The sequence below is a fragment of the Labrus mixtus genome, chromosome 6, assembly GCF_963584025.1.
Source record: "Labrus mixtus chromosome 6, fLabMix1.1, whole genome shotgun sequence".
In the NCBI taxonomy this organism is placed as follows: Eukaryota; Metazoa; Chordata; class Actinopteri; order Labriformes; family Labridae; genus Labrus; species Labrus mixtus.
Genome location: NC_083617.1, coordinates 5,239,231 through 5,261,338, shown reverse-complemented (window position 1 = coordinate 5,261,338; position 22,108 = coordinate 5,239,231). Strand labels below are relative to the sequence as shown.

General features: G+C 40.3%; 1 protein-coding gene across 1 annotated transcript in view; it reads right to left on the bottom strand.

Annotated features, from left to right (window-relative positions):
• The window catches only part of eys (eyes shut homolog), a 203,562-nt gene that overhangs the window by 22,900 nt on the left and 158,554 nt on the right, over nt 1–22,108 (bottom strand). The window contains exons 42-43 of the mRNA XM_061039619.1: nt 12,344–12,452; nt 5,764–5,987 (exon numbers count right to left, since the gene is read on the bottom strand). Of these exons, the coding sequence (XP_060895602.1) occupies nt 5,764–5,987; nt 12,344–12,452 (333 nt within the window). The remainder of the gene's footprint in view (nt 1–5,763; nt 5,988–12,343; nt 12,453–22,108) is intronic.

The following is a 22,108-nucleotide window of genomic DNA, read 5'->3' as shown; positions in this document are numbered from 1 at the left end:
TGACAGCTATTTTTATTCAGCGCTGTCAGTATGAGATGGTGCAGAGTGTTCATGAACTTAAAATGAACTTTCCTTAAAGCCTCTGGAAATTTGGCTTCAAACCGAAAAAAAATAAAATGCATATAAATGATATCAAAGCTGAGGCTCCACAAAACTCTGAGCAGAAATAAACCTCTGGAAAAAAAATCTGCATATCACTCGAAAAAGAGCATTTCTGTACTCTGTGTAGGCATGGTATAGGTCACATTTTGATCGACATCTGCCCAGCTCATCTTCACCAAACACACATGTGACTATCAGTCAAAGAGTCAGAATCAAAGAAGGAAGCTCAAGCACTGAGATCTGAAAAAAAAAAACGATTTCAGTTTGTCTCTAAATGGTGAGTTTAAAAGGCCTCGTCTGTGTCCTTAGCTCTTTCTTTATTAACATGTAGTATCATCGGTAAATGGACTTGAGTTTATATAGCTCTTTATTAGTCTTCTAACTCCTCAAAGCTCTTTTACACTGCAGGTCACACCTACACATTCACACAATGATGGTAGAGGTTTCTATGTGAAGTGACATTCAGAAGTAAATAATCCCATTTGTACATATTCATAGACCATTGACAAAGCAGTGGGAGCAACTTGCCCAAGGACACATGGGACATGCAGCTGCAGGAGCTGGGGATCGAACGCTCAACCTTCCAGTTAGAAAACAACGGACTCTACCAACTGAGCCACAGCCGCCCACCAGTGTGCTTTCTAATTGGAGCTTGTGAACGAAGCCTGGGTCTGTGTCTGCACTGCCAACACAACTGTCAATCAAGTCATGACTTTGGTACGACCAGGAGCCCCCCACCAGAGGATATTTAGGCTGCTGGCTCATGGGGGGGTCAACGATTCTGTAATGGAACTAAGAGACGGACCTCTCCGTGCTTTAGAGTGATGGGTAAAATCTTAAAATCAATTCTGCAACTAACAGGAAGCCAATGTGGGGGACGCTAAAACGCTAAAATTGGGGTGATGTGATGTCGTCTGACTTATCGTCCTTTGTTGTATTTCAATTTGTTGTCTATTATCTGGAATCAAAAAGGTCTGATCTCGACTAAAAGACAGACAAAAAAATCAGCAGAATTAATTCTTCCTGTTTGTTTTTCATACAGACCCGCTGAGACTCGTCCCCAGGACATTCCAACACTTACATAATTATCATGACTAGCTCCTAAGTATGTCAAGGTTACATAGAATCTCATTTTTTAAACAAGGAAAATGTGCACATGAATAAATATAACAAACTTTGCCAAAAACAACATCCCACAGCTGTTTTGAATGCACTCGTCCTCCAAAACTCAAAGACACAAACGCAGTAAACTCCGTAATGAGCAACTTTTTCTCTGGAAGTATTCTTTAGGGACTGTAATCACACACACCCACATACACACAGTTTGTTTCTCATGGTAAATTAAAATAATTGTTTCTTGGACCTTGGGTTATTTTATAGGTTTTTGAAACAACAACTTTGAAACAACTATAGCTGGAGCTCTGATTAGGATAAAATTGGGTTCACTTTCTTTGTTAAGAACTCTTGTAGGCATGAGAAGCATCTGGAGAATTCACTGTTAAGTGGAGGTTTGTGTGCCAACGAAGCTGGACCATCACAGAGCGAGCAGAGCGCCGTCTCTACTGCAGCCAATTAAGGAGAGAATGCGTATGCACCTATTCTGCTGCGTGTGTGTGTGTGTGTGTGTGTGTGCGCTCTAAAGCATACATCCATTCCTTGCTAGGTAACAAATGTGGATCTGTTTTTATGATGTATGTGTTATTTGGGGATTTTACCTCAACAGGGGAGAAAATCGTATAAAAACTTTAAAAGCTTTAACAAATATTTTTGTATGAACTGTAAACCAAGACTTCCTGTAATCAAAAGGCGTCATTTATAGTGAATTGGAGAATTGTTTCCTGTTCCTGCAGTTCTTCTCACCGTTTCAGCGGACTGTTTTGAAGGAGAACCTTGAGAATATATTGATGTGTTTACTTTGATTTGTCTCATGAACAGCAGCCAATAGCAGTCTGACAAAGTTAGCAACTAAGGAATGCACGCCCCTTATCATGCAAATGTGTTAATAGCTGTAAGGCTTAATGAAATCAGAATGATGGAGTCATAACCCACGCTCACACGCTTGCTGTCAACACTGCAGCCGTTAAATATTTCATTGTGTCATTCTTTGCATCAACAAGCCTCCGCACACCAATCATCAGATATGATAACAACATGTCGAGTGAAATGGGAGTAAAAAAAAAAATTCTAATTGAGTGTCTCTAACGAACAGCTGATGAAAAATTGTCAAAAGAGCAGAACCCCCCCCCCCCTCCATCACATCGGAGTCTCCTCTGCACCTCTCCTTTTATCATTTTCTCTCCGACTGTATAAATACATCCGTTCATATTTCCCTTTTATGAAATATTATTTTCTTACATTTACAGTTCCTGTTTGTTCAGAGACACTTGAATGCACTTACAGCCCGAGTGTTTCCACTTCCTGGAAACCTTATCTGCTCTCTCTTTTCGATTTTCTGCATTTACCTTTATGCTTTATGACACGTCGTCTGAAACACACAGTTGAGGTTTTTTTTACAAATCACACACATACCAAGCATCATAGAGCTGGCACTGAAGAATATAAAGGCCATAGTGCTTAGATGCACACTGCCAGGCTTTTCACATTTATGTCACTTTAATACCTAATATGTATGTATCACCCCCACACACCACAGGCCATTATCCTCTCAGGTCTAGTATTGATATTCCCACATGCCTAAGTGAACTGAGAGCCACATAAAAACGGGGACAGCGCCAATCTCACCCCAACTGAACCCACGATCAAAATCCCTTTTTCGTTCTATTATAATGTGTCGATGCAATCCGAGGAAACTAACAGTATGAAACGTGCTCCGTGAACTCCCTGTGACCCCTGCACGCAGTGTGGTTCAAGAGCTCACTGCATTAACACAAATTCATCACAGCGATAATTGCACAGCCCGCTGTTTCACACATGACAAGCTAATGTGACCACAACGCCACCGGCTCTTAATTGGTATTCTTGGAGTCGTTCATATTCCAATATTCATGGCGCCCTGTTCCATTACCTGTTTAATAAAAGCGCATGTTAAGTTACAGTGTCATAAAACAATGAAGAACACATTAAAGGCTCCAACACTCGGGATGAACTGAGGTGAAAGAGCGTCGTATGAACTTGATGTAAACTTGAAAACAGAGGAAAACGCTGGTGAGTGGGCTGGGGTGGCAATCTGATGGGGTATATCAGATAAATATGAGGGAGGAACTATTTGGCTAACTAAGCATGAGGGGCTAGGTTCGGACCCAGGGATCACCTTCACTGAGCAAGATGAAGGAATGAATGATAAAATGGCTTATCATAATTTCATTTCCACTGTAGAGAGGCAATCTGACATGAACAACAACATGACACAGATCAAAAAAACATATTGTCACAGGTTGTCGAGGTTTTTTAATATGCCACCTAAAAATGATAATTAGCAGAAACATCTAATGAGAGAGTTTTGTGGCTTTTCGGGAGCTTTAGGCCTCGGGTCCACCCAGTGGTTTTTCCTGGCAGGAAAGTGCTGGCTGTGCGCTCGGGAGCGACTGCACTGACCAGAAGAAAAAAAACAAAAAAAATTGCTGCACGTCCCTCCTGTCTCTATGACAACAGTCTGTTGACAACGGCCGCTGTATGACCAACACAGCTTCATGTTTGTAGAGATTGTACCTGTACATAAGAGAGCACAGGTCACCGAAGTTAAATTCCTTGTGTGTGTAAGCATACCTGGCCAATAAATCTGATTCTGATTCTGATTCTGATTCTGATTCTGGTTACTTTTAACTGTATGTTTTTTTAATTTTAGATTGTTTATTTACTCATGAGACACGGAGCAAAATGAATGCAGACACAAGACTTGGAAAAAATGCGTAGTGGTCAGAAATAAGACACTGGGTGCTGCACTTTTTCTCCAGGTGGCCGCCTGCTCCTGAAAACGCTCTCTACTCACTGAAAACAAATAAAAAATGGTGCTGGCACTCAGAAAAAAAACACTAGATGGGCACGGGGAATTATTGGGAATACATCTTCAAGTCAACAAACTTTTTATGCTTGCTGGTTTGTGCTTCTGCAGATTTGTGTACAATGGACTTAAAACGTAACTGCTGTAAGACATTTTGGCAGAAAGTTCAAGGATCCCGACTCTGTGACCTCTGTAAGGAGAAGAAGAGAAGCTCCTCACCTCAAATCTGCAGCCAGTGTGTCAAATATCAGATTTGGGAATGACAGCATGCATGTGTTACCTGCACTTCTCAAACTCAACCACAAATAACATTTGAATATTGGTTGAATTTTAAAAGAAAATCATCCTCAAACTTAATTAGATACACACACACACACCAGTAATCCAAATGTTTTTTTTTTAATCATGTATAAAATTAAAAAAAACTATTAATGTAATTTCTCTGCTGATACAAAGTCCCGGTCCAAAACATTTGTGTGCAGTTACCCTGAGAAAAGCCAAAATGGAAATTTGCACAATGTTGATAAGAGAAGCTAGACAACTGAACAGTTCTGCATGAAGAAAATGGTTGGTGCTTTGGAGAAGAGGACTTTTGCCAAAACTGTCATTTCACTAGCTGGCTGTCTGGGTTAGTTTGCTCTCAAAGCTGCCGCTGCATAGCCACAGCTCCATTCATGTTTGTAGAGATTGGGGAAACAATTTAAACTGGAATATATGTGCATACCACAGAGACACTGCCTCAGACAGGGCTGCATCATACTACGTTTTTAATGGGCATGGAGAAAACAGCAGGTCTAACATGGAGTGAATGGACGTTTGCCCGTCATACTTTATCGCTCTACCAGAGTATACCCAGCAGTTCCCTCAATGTGGATGATTTCTTGCATGTTATTTATAAGGCTGGAGATATACTTGCTGTTTGATAAACATATGCATGCCCGTGATGGCTGCCTCGCATCCCCTGGGTCTGTTTGGCACCTTGGCCCGACACGTCCTCAAAAATGGAGGATGCATTATTCACATGTATGTTAGGGAGCAGTGTAGAGGCAGAGAGGATGTGACAGAGCCAACACAGCAGCAGGAACAACAAAAGCTATGAGGTTTTGGAAGGCAGGCTGTTAGACGAACCGTTACACCCCGCCCTCCTGTCAATCATGTCAGCTATGCGCCTAACTATGGATAACATGTATCGTTCAAAAAACCAAAACGGAGCTGTTTTAAAAAAAAAAATCTGTATTTTGTACTAGGCTGTAAACATGTTAATTTATGCTGAAAAAAACACATTTTTTTGACTGTTGTGTGTATGTGACATTCGGTGTTCCTGCAGCCAGCTTCAAGCGGACACTCGACAAACTGCAGGATTTAGCACTTCCGCATTCGCTTGATTTTTCAAGACCTGAGGTACACGCTTGGTGTTGCCATGTCTGTTGTTCACATCCTGCATATTTGGTAGTCGCACACAGCCTGAGCTCTCTGGAGTGCCCTCTAGAGGTATCCTCCAGGAACATGCACAGTGCATAGCCTATATATGTGAACGATTACCTTAATGACAGCTGGTTGAATATGAGAATGCAAGGTTAAAAAACAGGAGTATCTCTTCCCTTATTTCACAGAAATACAGAAACTTTTACATCCTTAATGTCTTTCAAGTTCAAGAGTAGTTTAGTAATATTTCCTTAATGTAAAAGGTGACCCAGTACCTGATGCACGTTCCTCCATTCCGACAGGGAAGGTGTTGGCAGACAGGCGGGTCACAGTTCTTGATGTTTCTCCCTCTCACTGCTTCCCCCATCAGGTAAATCTCCTTTGAGTTGACCTGAAGTTCCCTGATGCAGCCAATGAATCTCCTCGCTCCTCTCGCACTCCTGTTGTGCATCTCCCAGTGGGACGAAACATCCCCGAGAAATATGGGTCCAAAGGTTCCCTGCAACAACAAAACAAGAAAGAAAGAGGAGAAAGCCAGTGATCAGAGTCATTATTGAGTAAATAACTCTAAATCTTTTCATGTTTACCTCCTTTTCAGCTATCCCAGGCTCTTGATATCAGTGTGTATGAATCTATTAATATTGTTATGACATGACAGGATCTTACCCCCCATTAACATCTACAAGAAGGTAACACTATCACCTTCTCTCCAGTAGCATTACATCATATGATAGCACACATCCTTATGCAATGAAAGAGAGGTCAAATATAAAAATAAATTCTGCAGGTCTTCTTTGTTCTGGAAGGTAATTGGGTAGAATTAATGTAGATGCATTCTGTTATCTTGCAGCCCATCTTACCATAGCGGTCAATTGAGCAAGTGAGGCATAATTGTGTGTCAGCTTCCAAAGTGGAGATGCAGAAGAAAAAAAAAACATGTAGCACGAGCCTGTCTAATATTAGAACTTAATTACATATAATTCACTCACAACTGTGACCCCCAGTTGTGAACATGAATATTGAATGCTACCTTCTATTAGCTGGTTTACATAATATTTTAATACTCGCACCATGGGTGAAGATTGTTTTATGAAGCACAAATCAACATTTTAAAACGGCAAGCGTTCAACTTATTTCAAATTATGCTAAACTACTGACTGCATTTAAAAGTTATCTCCTTTAAGTCACCGACATGTTATTCTTAGTGTAGAAATAGCTCTATAGAATATTTCTTTTCTTGAAATTGAGCAATTTATCATTAAATACATCAAATGCTAACAAATAAGTAACTGATTTTCTTCAGTTTACTCCACAGACTGTTAATATTAATGGATGAAGCCTGATTGACGTCACACATCTGTTCCTGCAGGGGGCTTTGGCGTTTCATCGATGGTAGTCACCATGCTAGAAATGCTGTCTCAATCTAACATTCAGTCAACCTAGAGCTGGAGCTGAGGAGGGTTTTAAGCCTCTTGACAATCCCTTACATTGAGCCTGCCTGTCAATAAGGTCAGCTCCTTATTGTGAATGACACTTATCCTTCATAAAATCAAAACAGACAAGCTATCAATACATTTACTTCCCCTACAGTGTGTGCTGGTGGAGACATAAGCTAATCATTCCTATTTCTTTCTTTGAACCAGGCTGTAAACATGTTAATTTCATTGGTGTGTATGTGACTTTCATACTTCTGCAGCCAGCCTCAAGTGGACACTCGTCAAACTGCAGGATTTTGCACTTCCGCATCTCTTCATTTTTATTTTTTATGCCTTTCTTTTGAGGCTTTTTATGTCTTTATTTTAGAGACAGGACAGTGGATACAGTCAGAAATCGGGCAGAGAGTGAGCGAGTAGGGATTGACGGATTGATGTGGGAAAGGAGCCACAGCTCCAATTCAAAACCCGGGCCGTCTGCTTGAAGGACTTTAGCCTCTGTACATAGCGCAAACACCAACCTTTAGGCTACCGACGCCCTGGCTCAAGTTTTCAACACCAGAGGTGGTCACTTAATTTACCCTTAAAGTTCCCTGAGGAGTTTTTATCTGGTTTTGAAGCTGACAGAAATGAACACAGACGATTCTATGTGAACTACAAAAGAAAATAAAACCAGCATCAACAACTTTGTTTCTGTTGAGTCATTTTATATGCTTGTAACCACTGCCACCAGGTAGGTGTCAGACGAAAGGAGTTACAGCACGCTGCAGAAACTACCTTGTTAAAATATATAGTACAACAGACATTTATCTTCCTTGTGAAAACCAAACTAAATCCTTTGACAGCTTCTTATCACTCTGAAAGGTGGCTGATTGTACTCACTATCTTTGTTTGAGATTACTTAGCTGGATACTTAAATGTACCCCATCTTGTCATGGCAGTTGTGAATATGGGTTCTCGTATAAAGAGACATTGTAATACCTGATTTCAACGCAGGCCTCTCTGCCATGTACTTAAAGGTCTGTATCTGATAGATGTGATTGTGTTGTCATGGGAGGCTGCATGTCAGAAAAGCAAATCACATTTATGCAGGTGTTTAAGCCTCGGTGCTAAAGAGGCGTCTTTTATGTGAAATCTCATGTAAATATTCACACCTATGCTGATGATATGCTGCTCTTTATGGACAACAATATATGATAAAAAACATCCTTCATACAGGATACAACACTGACACTGTGAGCACTCAAATGCCGCTGAATCTTGACGTGTTCAATTTCACATCAGATGGTACGAAATATAGGCTGTCACTTGAGAATTTATGCAGCTTGCATGTTCCTCAAATGTAACATCGATCCCGGTGGTGCACCAAGAAAAGGTGTTAGACAGCTGCAGTGGAGGTGTTTGGTGACACCACATCATCATTAGCGATTCTTGGCTTCATTCGCGTTTAAATGACATAGCTGCTGCACATTTTAAAGCCAATAAAGACACAGATGACAGGGTCCATAGGAGTGTGTATGTCAGGCCTACCCAAAGTTAAAAGCCCTAAAACTATCTTTAACAAAGCCCACGATTCAAATAAAATAAGCAGCTGTGTCTGGATACTTTTACTACGAGCTAAACTGTGTTTTTATGGGACTCGGCCAGCTATGAGCCACTGGAGCTGCATGATTACAATGGGCTGATATGGAAAGGCTTTACGGTGCCTTCAAGTGTGTTTACCATGTTTATGAGAAGGGTCCATTTGAGAGCCCCGCTGATGTAATATTCATGAGTCTGTAAGTGGACTCAAAGCACACACAGTCCATGAGTGCTGGAGGCTGATTTTCCAGCTCTATCTGAAGTTAGCACTAGTGAATGTGGAGTCAATTTCTACACGCTGTTCATTTGCACTTGTGGGCCAGTTTAACACGGTCATACTAAAAAAACAGCGTCTCCAGGCATGTTGTGGTGCAGTAAATTGTAAAGAGCGGCTTAAGCTTCCTTTATTTAAAAGGAGATGGTTAGGTTTGGAAGTATATTTGGAAATATGCCAGATTTGAGACAACATTCAAACTTTTTTGATTTGAAACTTTGCTCTCTCTGCTGAGTGTTGGCCTTCAATCTGAATTGCCAAAGGTTATGTTGGCTATGACTTGATAACTGACTTTGCTGTCCAACATTTCAATTATAGCCCATGGCTTGAAACGACCTCTTCTGGTAATGGTATGAGTAATTAACCAGCAAACAACAATAACTAAAGACACTGGCTGTAACATCATGATCTTTTCAAAGTTTTCAGCTAAGCCATGTTTTAGTCTGCTAGTAGCTTCTGTTGTTTCTTTTACTTTCCTGAGTACATTTTTTCTACTCTATGAATCCTACATTTTGGCGCAAAGATAGGATAACCACGAGCTAACACCGCCAGCGATGAGAAATTAATGTATGAAATAACTTCCAACAGATTGTTTTAAATTTTGGTGGAACCTCGAGTAGCAACAGAAGCTACAAGTTACTAGAAAACACACAACATCTACACATGGATTTATTTCACTTCCTCTGCGTAAATGAGTGACAGGTGTCACGAGAAGGCAGCTTGACTTGCTGATCATCAGGGTTAAACTCCTTCAACCCACAGGCCGACGACTTTTGAGCAATGTCACACGTGAACCATTACAGACTGTGAAGATGCAAAATCACTTACTAAGCATCTTATCAATTAAGAAATTATCAGTTTTACTTAACTTTTCTAAAGTTTAATAGATCGTTTGTTATGTTAAAATTATTGTCTGGATGCTAATTATGTTAGCTCATCAACAGCAATTTCTATCATGTGTTAGCATCAAGCTAACAACCTTATATGTATATCCCGGTCCTTAAGTGAGAATCATGACGCCCTCTTGGAGTATAATGCACAACGATAAAACCCAAAAAATCATTTAAAGAAACAAAAAGTGATTGAAGCTATTTCCACATTTTACATTTAAGATTTCAGTAACTTTACAAATGTAAACATTTCACAAAATGCTACAACAGTTACACCTACAATGCAGTCCTGAACTGTCGTTGATCATTATATGTCATGCCATGCTATTTGTGAAAGGTTTTCAAATTTGTGAAATATAGATGTCTTGTATGTGTGTGGTGACTTTTTGTGTCACCATGTCAAACCTTTTTTAAATGTTATTGTGTTTTATGTAATATGATGTTGTGTGACAAGTTCTTTTGTTTTGTGAACGGTTGTATTTTATGAAAGTATATTAATTATATGTGTGCTCTTGGAGCGGCTGTGGCTGGGCTGGTAGAGCCGGTCGATTCCAGTTCCTGCAGCTACATGTCCAATGTGTCCTTGGGCAAGACACTTAACCCCAAGTTGCTCCTGCTGCTTGGTCGGTGTCATATAAATGGGATTAGTCACTTCTGATGGTCATTTACATAGCAGCTCTTACCATCAGTGTGTGAATGTGTAGTGTGTGTGAGACCTGAGTGCTTTTCTAGTGAGAAGACTAGAAAAGCGCTATACAAGCTCAAGTCCATTTACCATCTTTAAAAATGTTGTGTTTACTAAAATGTTGTATTGTTTTGACCTTAAGGGCCACCTTACAAAGCCCAACAGATTGAGGCCAGTTATTATAATCATTTTGTTTAATTTGTACATGAATCTTATATTCTATGTTGCTGACTTACTAAAATAAAATAAAACCAAAAACCCATTTAATCACTGTGTCTGTAAAACATGCCAATACATTATTAGTCTTTTAGAAGAACTGGCAAAGGGTATCTGCAAATAAATGTGAAATTAATTGCAGCCGAGCCAAGATACTTGAATGAATGTCTAACACACAAAACAGAAAAAAATAAACATCTTGGCATCTCAAATTAGAAGATCATAAATCACAGAGAGGAAGGGGGGAGGGGGGGGGGGGGGGGGGGCATGTTGGGCTTGTGGGAAGGTTGAGCCTCTCTCTGCATCTTTCAAAGTGAAAAACAGAATTATTAATTTACTAACAAATAAAGGTGTTGTTCATCAAACTAATGAGCCGGAGTGAAAAAGCCCAGTCTGTGATTAAAAGGAAAGAGAAGAAGGACGTCATTTGCCGAGTGTGATCATCTTTGCAAATAATGCAGCAGATGCACATGTTTCAAAAGAGAGCTGCTGTTCCTCATTCATGAAGCTACAACGGTGATGCTAATTCAGTGTGTGAGTTTGGCTTTGACGACATATGGTTAATCTAGTCATGATTATGTTGTTGTGAGTTCACAGGCAATCCACAATGAGGCTGTATAATAAACCTACAGGCAGTAGCGAGGTGCTTTTATCTCATATAAACCAAGCAATGACACTTTTAACAGAAAAGCTTTGTTACTGTTTCTGTCATATATCAGTACCAAAACCAGAATACATTTTGTATTCAATACCTGAATATGAGGAAAATACTCATCTTCCTTAAAAGTAAACTTTTTATACTATCACTATTGAGCTGTTGGGGGTTTGGTGCCTTGCTCAAGGGCAGGACACGGGAAATGCCCTGACACTTCTCCAGCTGCCAGACCACCTTCCATATTTTGGTCTGCACTGGGATTGACCCTTCGTTTCCCAACTCAAGTCCCTATAGACCGAGCTACTGACTGTCGCCGTTTAAGGGATGCCGATGGCTTAGCGGTTAGATTGTGTCCCATGCTCTGAGGCTATCATCCTCCAAGCTCAAATCTGACCTGTGGCTCTTTTCCCACTTCATACCTCACTATCTCTACTGGTTTCCTACTCTATCCACTGTCCTGTCTAAATAAAGGCAAAAAAGCCCCAAAACACATGTTCAAAAATAGTTTCCTTGAAAAAAAAAAAGATCCACATGTGAAGGAAATATCTAATCATAATGCCTCTTCAGACACTAAAGGGTGACATCACTGAAACTACGTCCATGTTTTATACAGTCTATGCATCAAACTCATGGTTCTACGTCTTATACTGGAATCCCTCGATCATTTCCATGTCCTTCTTATGACGAACAAGCAAAACCAACTCAAACAATGTCTTCTTTTTACTGACACAGAAGCTGTCTAAAAATCAACATTCTCACTAGGCTGAAACATACGAGAACAAAATGTTTGCAAGTTTAACAATCCACCTTCATCCGGATAATTAAATGTTTAATCAAGCAAATACAATTAATTCAATTTTCCTGATTGCTGATTGGAAAATAATCCAATGCAATTCATTAACAAAGTTTAAGTCGGGTGTATTTCCTGATTGGTAATTCATGTGAGTTCTAGATGGCTCATCGAATCATACAACTGTTTGAACTGACTTGTTATTATGTGTCTGGTACGCTCCTCTGTAAAGAGAAGGAGACACAGGGACTTGATTATTATGGGTTAGAAATGCTAATTTACGCAAATGCTAGTACAAAGGGTTGATTTGACTGTAGAGGGGTCAGGTTACCTCTGACATGGGCTGTGACACCAACTCCTGGTGCCGCTGAGCTGTGCCATTATCTGCTGCCATTTCAATCATACACGACCCTCCTCGTTTGCCAACAGGCAGATTGTATCTGTGGAGAGAGAACGGAGAGACAGCGAGGTCAGACGGAGAGAGGGTGTGATATCTGATACCGACAATAAAAATCCAGCAAAGCATGAAAAATAGACTGATGGAGAGAGCTGCCAATGTGACCACTGAGAATATACTATAATTTAAACTGACAGTGTATAGCTATACATTTATACACTGCTTTCTGAGAAACTTCATGCACTGTTAGGCCTGGTTGGAAGCGCGTTAGCATCCCACATTATTGCCCAAAACCCAGGAGAGGTGGCAGAAATACACATCAACATCCACAGCTGAATTTAAATAAGTCCAGCATAGATATTCTGCTGCGGAGAAATTCTTAAAAATCATTGTGTTATTCTGTGAATATTAAATTCACAAATAAACACACTGAAAATAAAACCCTGAATAAACCCTGGTAAGCATGCAGTCACAACAAGGTGGGTTAACGTGATCAAGCACATCATCAGATGATTTTTTTTTTGGGGGGGGGGGGGGGTTTATTTCAGATAAAATATCTATAAATAAACCAACATTATAATAATCATTATGGTAACAATAATAAGAGGAGACAAACCAGGCTGCAAAAACATCATCATGAGCGCTCATTATGTCATTCGGGATAAATTAATGAAAAAAATGAGGCCACAAAGCAGATATACATTATAAAGCTAATGAGTAGGGAGACAATTTTATCATTTGACCCCCTGCTTCTCTCCGGGGAAATATACAGTTGAACTAGTCATTAATGTTGCAGCCATGATGTTAAGTAGCTGGTCTACTTGTGTCATACTGCAGCTTTGGCAAAGTCAAGTGATTCCCTCTCTCCGATTCATCACCGGCTCGGTACGGGTGATACACAATAGCAGCCTCTTCACGGGTCTGTTTATTATGCAAAGGGTCTACACGCTCGCACTATTAATGAGTTTCTGTAATCTACACAATGCACCTTTGTTCTATACATTTTAGTCATTGTTTGGCTTTGAACATGTCAAACAAGCAACATGTTGAACAAGCAAAGCAAATCGTATCTGTAAAAATATGAGTTTTGCGTCATTTCCCGACTGTGATTAGGAAAAAACAAAACGCCAAACGTCTGCCAGATGGAAACAATCAGGGCAATAGTCCTCCTGCTAATATGAAACAGCCTTCTAGGATGCCTCCCTCAGGCAATTTAACGCTAACAACTGCAGGTAAGATTAATGTATGTACATCATGAGAGCTGTTTTGTACACACACAGAGACCATTGAAGTGAGGCACATTTCAGTCTGCTAACATGTCACTCAGCCATTGACGTACTAACACTCGTGCTGTCAGGCATCTGCACTCCACTTGAATATTCATATTTAATTTAAGGGTAATTTTCATCTTCATGTCGTACATTTGACCACAAATATCTTTTCTTTCAGCTCCTTACATTTTTAAAGCATGCTAGTTTTTAGATATTTTAGTTAAACTTTCTTTTTCTTGTCTTTTATTCTTTATTGATTCCTAACTGGATATTCAGGTTTACACTCTTCTTCTTTTTTTTTAACCTTTATTTAACCAGGTTGGTCCCATTAAGATTAAGAACCTCTTTTTCAAAGGGAGACCTGGCCAGGACAGGCAGCAGCAAAATCACAAAGTTACAGACAGAGACACAAATAGTACAATTTACAGAATTCTAAATTTTGCATTAAAATAGAGAACCATCTATGAGTCAAACCTGGAAGTCAGTAGTTCAAGCAGTCACGTTAAAAGCATCGACATCCTGTAGAATCTGCTCCCAGGTCTTTCATTGTAGGTTTAAAAACATTTAAGGACTCCGGCTTCTTGAGTTTTAAGTCATTCTTCAGCAGATTCCAGACTGAGGGTGCAGAATACCCAAAAGCCCTTTTCTTATTTTCTGTTTGAGTGTTTGGGTCAGAGAGCGTAAAGAGGTCCTGAGAACGCCAAGAATACTGTCCCGCACTTTTCTGCATGATAAAAACACATAGATAGTGAGGATAGATACATGCAACTCACAAACATAGGCCCTAAATACACGATGCACGATCAGGACCTATGGACATGAGAGGTGTCAGAGTGAGGGGGCGACACACAGAGGGCATCCTGCAGCGACTGGGGGGTCGGCAGTAATCGGATGAACTGGCATTTCTCCAGAATCCAGACCAATCTCCATACCTCGGCAACCCTCCAAGTCCTCCAAAACCCAAGTCCCTTCAGACTGAGCCGCTACCGCCTCAAACACAAATATCTGTTCTTTCTGCTCCCTGCATTTTGATGCATGCAAGTTGTACATTTGAGTTATTGATTATCTTTAGTAAGCAACATTGCCTTCTGCCTTTCCAACACTAACATGGAGTTCAATCTGAATAGAGGTCATAATAACACAGTGAAGATTCTTCCTTGGTGCATCAATGGTCCCATATCATGCACACAAATAGCAACTTAAAGATGTATCAAGATTCTCAGGATGTAGAAACCAACATCACTGAGGATGTTTTTCTTTTTCATTCAAAGTTGGAATGATAAAGTCGATGATGTCCAAAACATGATGTGAGGTTCAGTATGCTTTGCACAAAAACAGGTGGTAGAAATATTCTTCAGAGGGCTGCATACTGAAATGTAATTTCAACATTTTATTTTAGTAAATAAGAACTAACAAAAATATATTTTTACTTATGTGTCTACCTTTGCCGCCTCTGTAGAAACCTGCTGTCCAGAGAAGACGCCCGTCCAAAAATCACCAAACACATCAACAACCCTAATAAAAGATTCTGTGACTCCATAATGCTGAAATCAATGTGCAGCAAGCATGGGCTGCTGGTGAAGCATGAAACATCACAAAGTTGTTGCAACACTCCCACTTGCAGGGGGCTTTTTTAAAAACATTTTTACTGCCTACTACTGTAGTTTTTCATGTTGCCTGCGAATGCTGCAAACACTGTCCCGATGAGACACAAGAGAGCACGCTAGCTATGCAAACAGGAGGATGTTACTTCACGAGCTGACGTGAGCACACTGAATGCTCCAACCAGGCTGATTTACATTGGTCTTGCTCTAAGGCAAAGATGGCTATTTATAAAGATGACTACCTTGCTTGGTCGTGTATACAGACAGAAAGGGATGAGCCCCACACAGTCCCACATCATCACCACCATCACCCCCACCTCCACTACTCAGACATACAAACAAACAAACAGACACAAAAGCACGATGGATTATCTCACACAAACAAACAGAGGAGGGGATCAGATGAAAAAGAGGCCAAGGGTTTGTCTCCTGCAGAGATGAATCGCTGTGTAATTTTTTTTATACTGGAATCCCGGAGCACCACTCAGCGCGGGGGTCTCAGAGGACCATCAACAGGAAAAAATTCCCAATTTGAGAGGAACAAACAAACAAACAAACCAACAAACACACAAACGCCGTATGAATATTTTATTTCCTCCAACCACAAAAATCCACAATACGGCTGTGATCATTTGTACCCACTCCATCATCATTTATGCATTTCTTCATCTGGCTAATGTGCTAATCATGAGCGATTTGTCATCTCTAACATCCTCATTTAGAACTGCGTCTGTGTGTGACTAATTCAGTGCAACTAAATGCACAAGAGGAACTTTCTGGAGAATTACAACTGAAGGATAACCTGCAAACAATTCCAGCAGAGCAGCTTCACACAAAGGTATTTGGTATTGTGTTTGTATGTACAGTCCTTATTTGAATCTGCCCCCTTTCATAGTCTCCCCCCCCGGCAGAAAACTAATAACAAGGGAGAATCATTATTAAAATATCAGTGCATTAAACATCTCAAAGTATTGGCAACAGATGGCAGTAAAACATCATGCACAGCGCTGTGCCCTTGCAACAGTTTCCACTGCCTGAGAGGCGAGATGTTACTTTTTTTTTTTTTCTTCAAATGGCTTATTATTCTTATCATATCTCAGATTCTTACAAAAAGCAAATGATAATGTGGAGCACGTTAGTGGTGAATTCATAATGTGCAAGTCATTTAGTGATTTAGAGTCAAGAGTCTATTAGTTCTGCATCCAGAGACAATGCTCAGTGTTGTTTCATAGTTCGTAAATGGGTCACACAGATTACATTTCTATGACATGTGCCACCTGTTACTCGTTCTTCTGAGAACAACAGGCTGCAGGACTTCCACATCGGATGTGACTGAAAAAGAGGAAAAAATAAACTCCCATGTGCTTTATCATCATGTGTTATTACGGACTTTCACATCACAATGCAACACCTACTGCACACAACGTCAGGAAGGATCTGCCTGTTGTTTTTTTTTTTTCCTTGAGTACAACAAGCCCTCCCTGTATCAGACCATAATCTACACCTACATTGACTGTGATGCCTGCTCGGGCTCTGGTGCAGTGACTTCCTCACACGCAGCACTGCAGCATTTGCTGCATAATTTCTGCTGTGACTGGCAAGCCTCAATTAATTTGGGTAGCCTGTGTTCTATCATTATATCTCCAGCAGAACAATTAGACAGAACACAGCAAGTCTCTTTGCATTGTGGGGCTTCACAAAAGAAATTCCCAGTGAGCAGGGAGGGCTGCTGGCTGCTTCCTCAATTAATCTTTTATAGGGGAGCTTGTCAATACAATATGACACTGATTAGCATGTGATTGATAAAAATAAATACACTGCCTCATATTTTGCATTGTATGGAGAGGATGTGGATTTAAAAAGTGAGGGCTTCAATTTAAGGATATGCTTTTTTACTCACTTGCACATATGGCATGGCATTCACCCAAAGTAAATGTTATTTTCCCATTACTCTTCCATGGATGAACCCTCAGAGGAAAACAACTAAGGACTGTCCACTTCAAGTTCAGCTCAAAAATGTAATCAATGGCCGTTTACTAATTACTTTTCCAATTTTCAAAGGGATTACTTCACCTATTAGTCACATAAACACTAATTACTGCAGTGATTATTTGCTTTTGAGTTACCCACAACCCTATAGACATCATGTGTAAAAAAAATCCAGAGTGACATTTCAGCGCCCTCTATCTTCTAACCAACACTTGGTGCGTTGACAGAAGTTAACACGTTTTTCTGACCTGCATTCATTCATTCAGTTTCTGACAGTTCATTATGCTTCTTTGAGGATTATAAAAACAACTCATGACTTCTCAGATGTTGTGACTTTTGAAAATGTTTTTCTCACAATACTGTTCTGATGTCTTCCACTTACAGCAACTGTTGCTAAGCAACATTTTACATGTGGAATTTAAGGTAATGGTGGGTATATTAATACAAAGAATCATCATTAAATAATGCATGAAGCTAAAAGCTAAAAGCACTCTTTAAAGCTGAATAAAAGTTCAGGCATTATTTAGACATCATATTTACAGTATTTCTCAGTGTTTTTTAGCCTAATGAACACAGTGGTTAGATATGACTTTAACTCAAATAACAAGACCTCATTGATTCAGGAGATTAAAAAAAGAAAAGTGCAGGCTTAGTGAAATGTTGAGTGACTCAAAAATGGAACCGGAAATAAATCTGTGATGATTTTGAGGAAATTTTCAAACACAGAACTTACAATTCTGCCTTGCTGTAGGATAACTCTTCATATTGGCAATCATTAGAAAACAGTTCGGCTTATAGCTTATGCTAGTTGTTATACGTTACCATAAAGCTATGGCTAATAGTTTACTCTTAACTCTTGCTAGGTAATTAAGAACAAGGTTAAAGGGTGTTTGATGCTAAGATTAGCTAGCTAGCAACAGCTTACATAAGGATGTCATACAGCCAACGTGAAATATTTTTAGCTATCATGAGACAGCTAACGTTAGATAGTGGTTAAGAGCTAACACTATCAGCCAAAGTAAAGTATTGGTTGAAGGCCAGTGTAAGCTGATATTTGCTATCATTAGACAACAGCTAGTGTTAGGTCACTGCACTTGCAGCGCTCACAATCTCAGTTTCAGAGCCCTTCTCCCCGGCACTTATTGTTGCTAGGATACCAAAGTTGACTTCCACTTCCCTCTGTGATGGCCGTTAGTCTGTTTTAGATAGCTTTGAGTATTGCTTTTATTGAAAATATCACCAAGGAAACATGAAAACAATGTAAACGACTTCTGTCCTGACATTAGCAGCAGCTCTAGACCTGGAAATTGTTCCCTCGAAAAAAGACGAGAGATTAGTTTCTCCTCTGTCATTGTTGTTGACAAAGCTGATATCTGAATTCTTGATTCCGAAATCTGAATTCCTTCTTGATTTTGATCGGTTGGTGAAGGAGAAGTTCAATTGGCGAGCGTGGCGCTGTTATAAAAACTGAGTAACACATAATTTCCACAATGGGAGTGACATTATAGCAAAGTGGCTACTAGATTGTAGTTTTAAAAGGGAGACCTGGCTGCGTGCAGGTTGATGATAATTGCTCTTTAAATGAAAGTGTAAAGAGTTTGTTTTGATTTGACATTTTGGGGCTTTGGAAAAGCTGTTTAAAGTCACAGAAAATGACAGTGACAATCTGAATGGATCATGAATTTGCCTATGGCCTAAAAAATGATCAACAGAGAGCAGAGCCAGTGTTTCAAACTTAAGGGGAGAGCTTTAGGATGTACGGTAACTTCTAACAAAAGTCACTATTAAACTATATCATTGGAATTGTAGGAACCAGCATTTTTGGGTGAGCTTGACTGCTGGGGGAATGTAAGTCAGGACAGCTAGACTTTTGCTTCGTCCATTATTGATACATTTGCTGGATTAATCCCTGGTTCAGACGTGCTACATGTCAAAGAGTCCTTGAGCGAGATACTGAACCAAAATTGTTCCTGCGGTATGTGCACGGGAAAAAAAGACTTCAGTCACGTTAGACGCAAATGTCTGCCTAATGAAAAGATAGCAAATGATATAATAGGGTTAAGTCAGAGAATATTGAATCAACCTGACAGATATTGGACGGACGTTTGACTTCTAAACTCCAGAAGAGCTTACAGGTAATGTATTTTGCGTCCTTTACCTTCTGTATAATCAACCATTACCCTGCAATTTTAAAAGCAGCATCCCACAAAGATGTTAAGAGGCCTGCAAGAAAATCACAGGCGTAATGGCCAGGTTTTGATGTGGGGAATATCTAGTGCATTTTAGACTGAAATAAGATGACGGTCTATAAAGGCATCAGCATGAATATCAAAAGCCAAGAGTTTCGAGACACATACTTGAGACTCCCATTCCGTTGACTGGAGAGAGAGAAACGCACCCACAAAATTGGCACACATTTGAATAAAAGCATCTGCCAGCCTCTTTGAGTTCACCTGTGACAAAGGCGGCAAAATGTGATGCTGCAGAATGCTATGCGTCATCCTACTGAACTATGAGCGTGTGAGAATTAAAATTACAACAACAGTGAAATCTAAGGACGAACTGGATTCAACTGAAAACGTACACAACCTCGAAAAAGACCATGGGAGCATTTGGAGTCTGCCACTCTCGGCTTTAATCCTCGCAATATTGCCCCAAACAACCCCAAAGGAAAACTTACCCACATCAAAAAGCCAAGTCAACAACAAACATGTCCTCCTGAAATGAAAAATGACACAGCCCCCCCCCCCCCCCCCGTCCCCCCCCCCCCGCCCACCCTTCATACTCCCCCTTTGTTGGATTACATGTCAGCACAGGATGTTTCAGAAGTGGCCTTTTTGTCTTGCAAACCTTTTCTGTCTTTGGGCTACAAAAGTAGAAAAATTAAATTAAACATCGGCAGAAACAGAAAACATACTTTAAAGTTGCCATATTATGGTAATGTTTGGAGTTCTTCACTCTGCTATCCATCTGTCTGTCCATTATGCATTCTTCCACCGGAAAACACAATGCAGCGTAACACCATTACAGTCAGAAAATCTGCATAACTATTCATAGCGCGTCTGAATAAGTATGAGCTCAAATATCCTACTTTCCCCGAGCCGAAACGGCTATTTCTACCCCGAACTGCAGTTTCAGACAGAGCATAAAGGGAAAGTAAATCAAATGCAAACTCGTTTCTTCTCATTTTTAAAGAAAGGTCTATCCAGAATGTTTCATGTTTGTAGCAGCTGCTTTGGGATTCTTCTGATTGTTTTAGTGCACTCGTGCACAGCGAAAAAGCTGCTCTACAAAGGAAAATGTGATTCATTCAATTCTGTTTACATTCAGAACAGGCTCGCGAAATACTTGATTAAATGTCCACAATGTCTTTCAGTCATTTGTTGGAGATGATTAGTGAGATAGAGTGGTTTGGTTTAGGACTGAACACGGGAACTGCAGAAGATGACCTGGGGGAGGAACACCAGACCAACCATCCTTCCCAGTGTAATTGGTAAATGGACTTCAGATTGACCTTGTATAACGCTTTTTACATGTGGCTGCAGGAGCTGGGGTTCGAATCCAGTCGAGAGACGACCGACTCTACCAACTGAGCCACAGCCGCCCCGTGCTTGTTGCTCAGTTTGTAGGAATACCTCAATTTTCTCTGATTTATTGACATATATTACCTTAATTGTGTTTACGCTTGAGCAGGAACAGTTTAGAGCTTAAAGATTTGAGCTGCAGCAACAGCTGTGTTGATCACCCACTGGAGAGCTTTTAATGTCATCTAAATAAACTCTCCGCATTGTTGAATGTGTTGTTGTGTGCTCATCAATGTAGCTACTTGTGGCAGCAATTAAATCACCATCAAAACAACAGCGTGTTCAAAAAAAAAGAAAGAGAAAAGTGCCATTTTCTCATATGCTTTACAGAGGTGTCACACCACTTCTTCATGTCAACAATGTTGCATCAGTGTAAGAGGGAGCCAGCTTTGTGGTAAGTAGTGCAGCTGTATTTGTATGAAAGCACAGGCAAATGCTTTTTTGTTTCTGATGTGCTGCCACCACAAGTGCTTGAGATTACGACAAGATTGGTGGGTTGAAAATAAAAGCGAGTCAAGAGGACAAAAAAATGAGAGAGAAAAGACGGAGGACGATGAGTCTTTGTTGGAGTGTAAAGTTGGATATTGGAGCTTTGATTATTTACAGTTAAATACAACCTCCCCCCCCCTGCACTGCATGGAAGCCGACAACAAATTGACACAGAAGCATTCAGCGTTGCCAACCACCATACAAGCAAGCTAGGCATTCAATACTCAAACATGACAAGATGATGTCACATGCTCATTTGCATGTGAATGAAATTGCTGAAGCGATGCAGAATAAATAGAGGCAGAGCTCAGGCTCAGCAGCAGACCCCCCCCTTTCTCCTTTCTCCCACCGGCTCACTCTGCCCTGCAGTGTGTGAGCTGTAAGCCTGTGTGTGCACATCGGAGGCAGGAGATCAGCTGTGCATGGGGAGGCATTGTAATCAGACCTATTTTGGATGAGACTGGCGAGTAGTGCAAATGCATGAGGATCAGCTACTACATTTTGAGATGTGTTGCTTAACAGTTCGGAGGCAACAGTTTCTCTCTCCCTGATAATTCAAAAGAAACTGCAACATTTTGCTACTTGTGGCTTTAGAGAAATAATTGAACCCGAGGGGGCGTCTAAGAAATTCCAAATGAAGTCACATGGAGTTTGAAGACAGAATTGCTTTTGATTATTACACTGTTTTCTAAATGAGCTACTTTATTTGACTCCAGCTGAGATACTGCGATGCAGTTCATGAACTGTATTTACATACCGTTT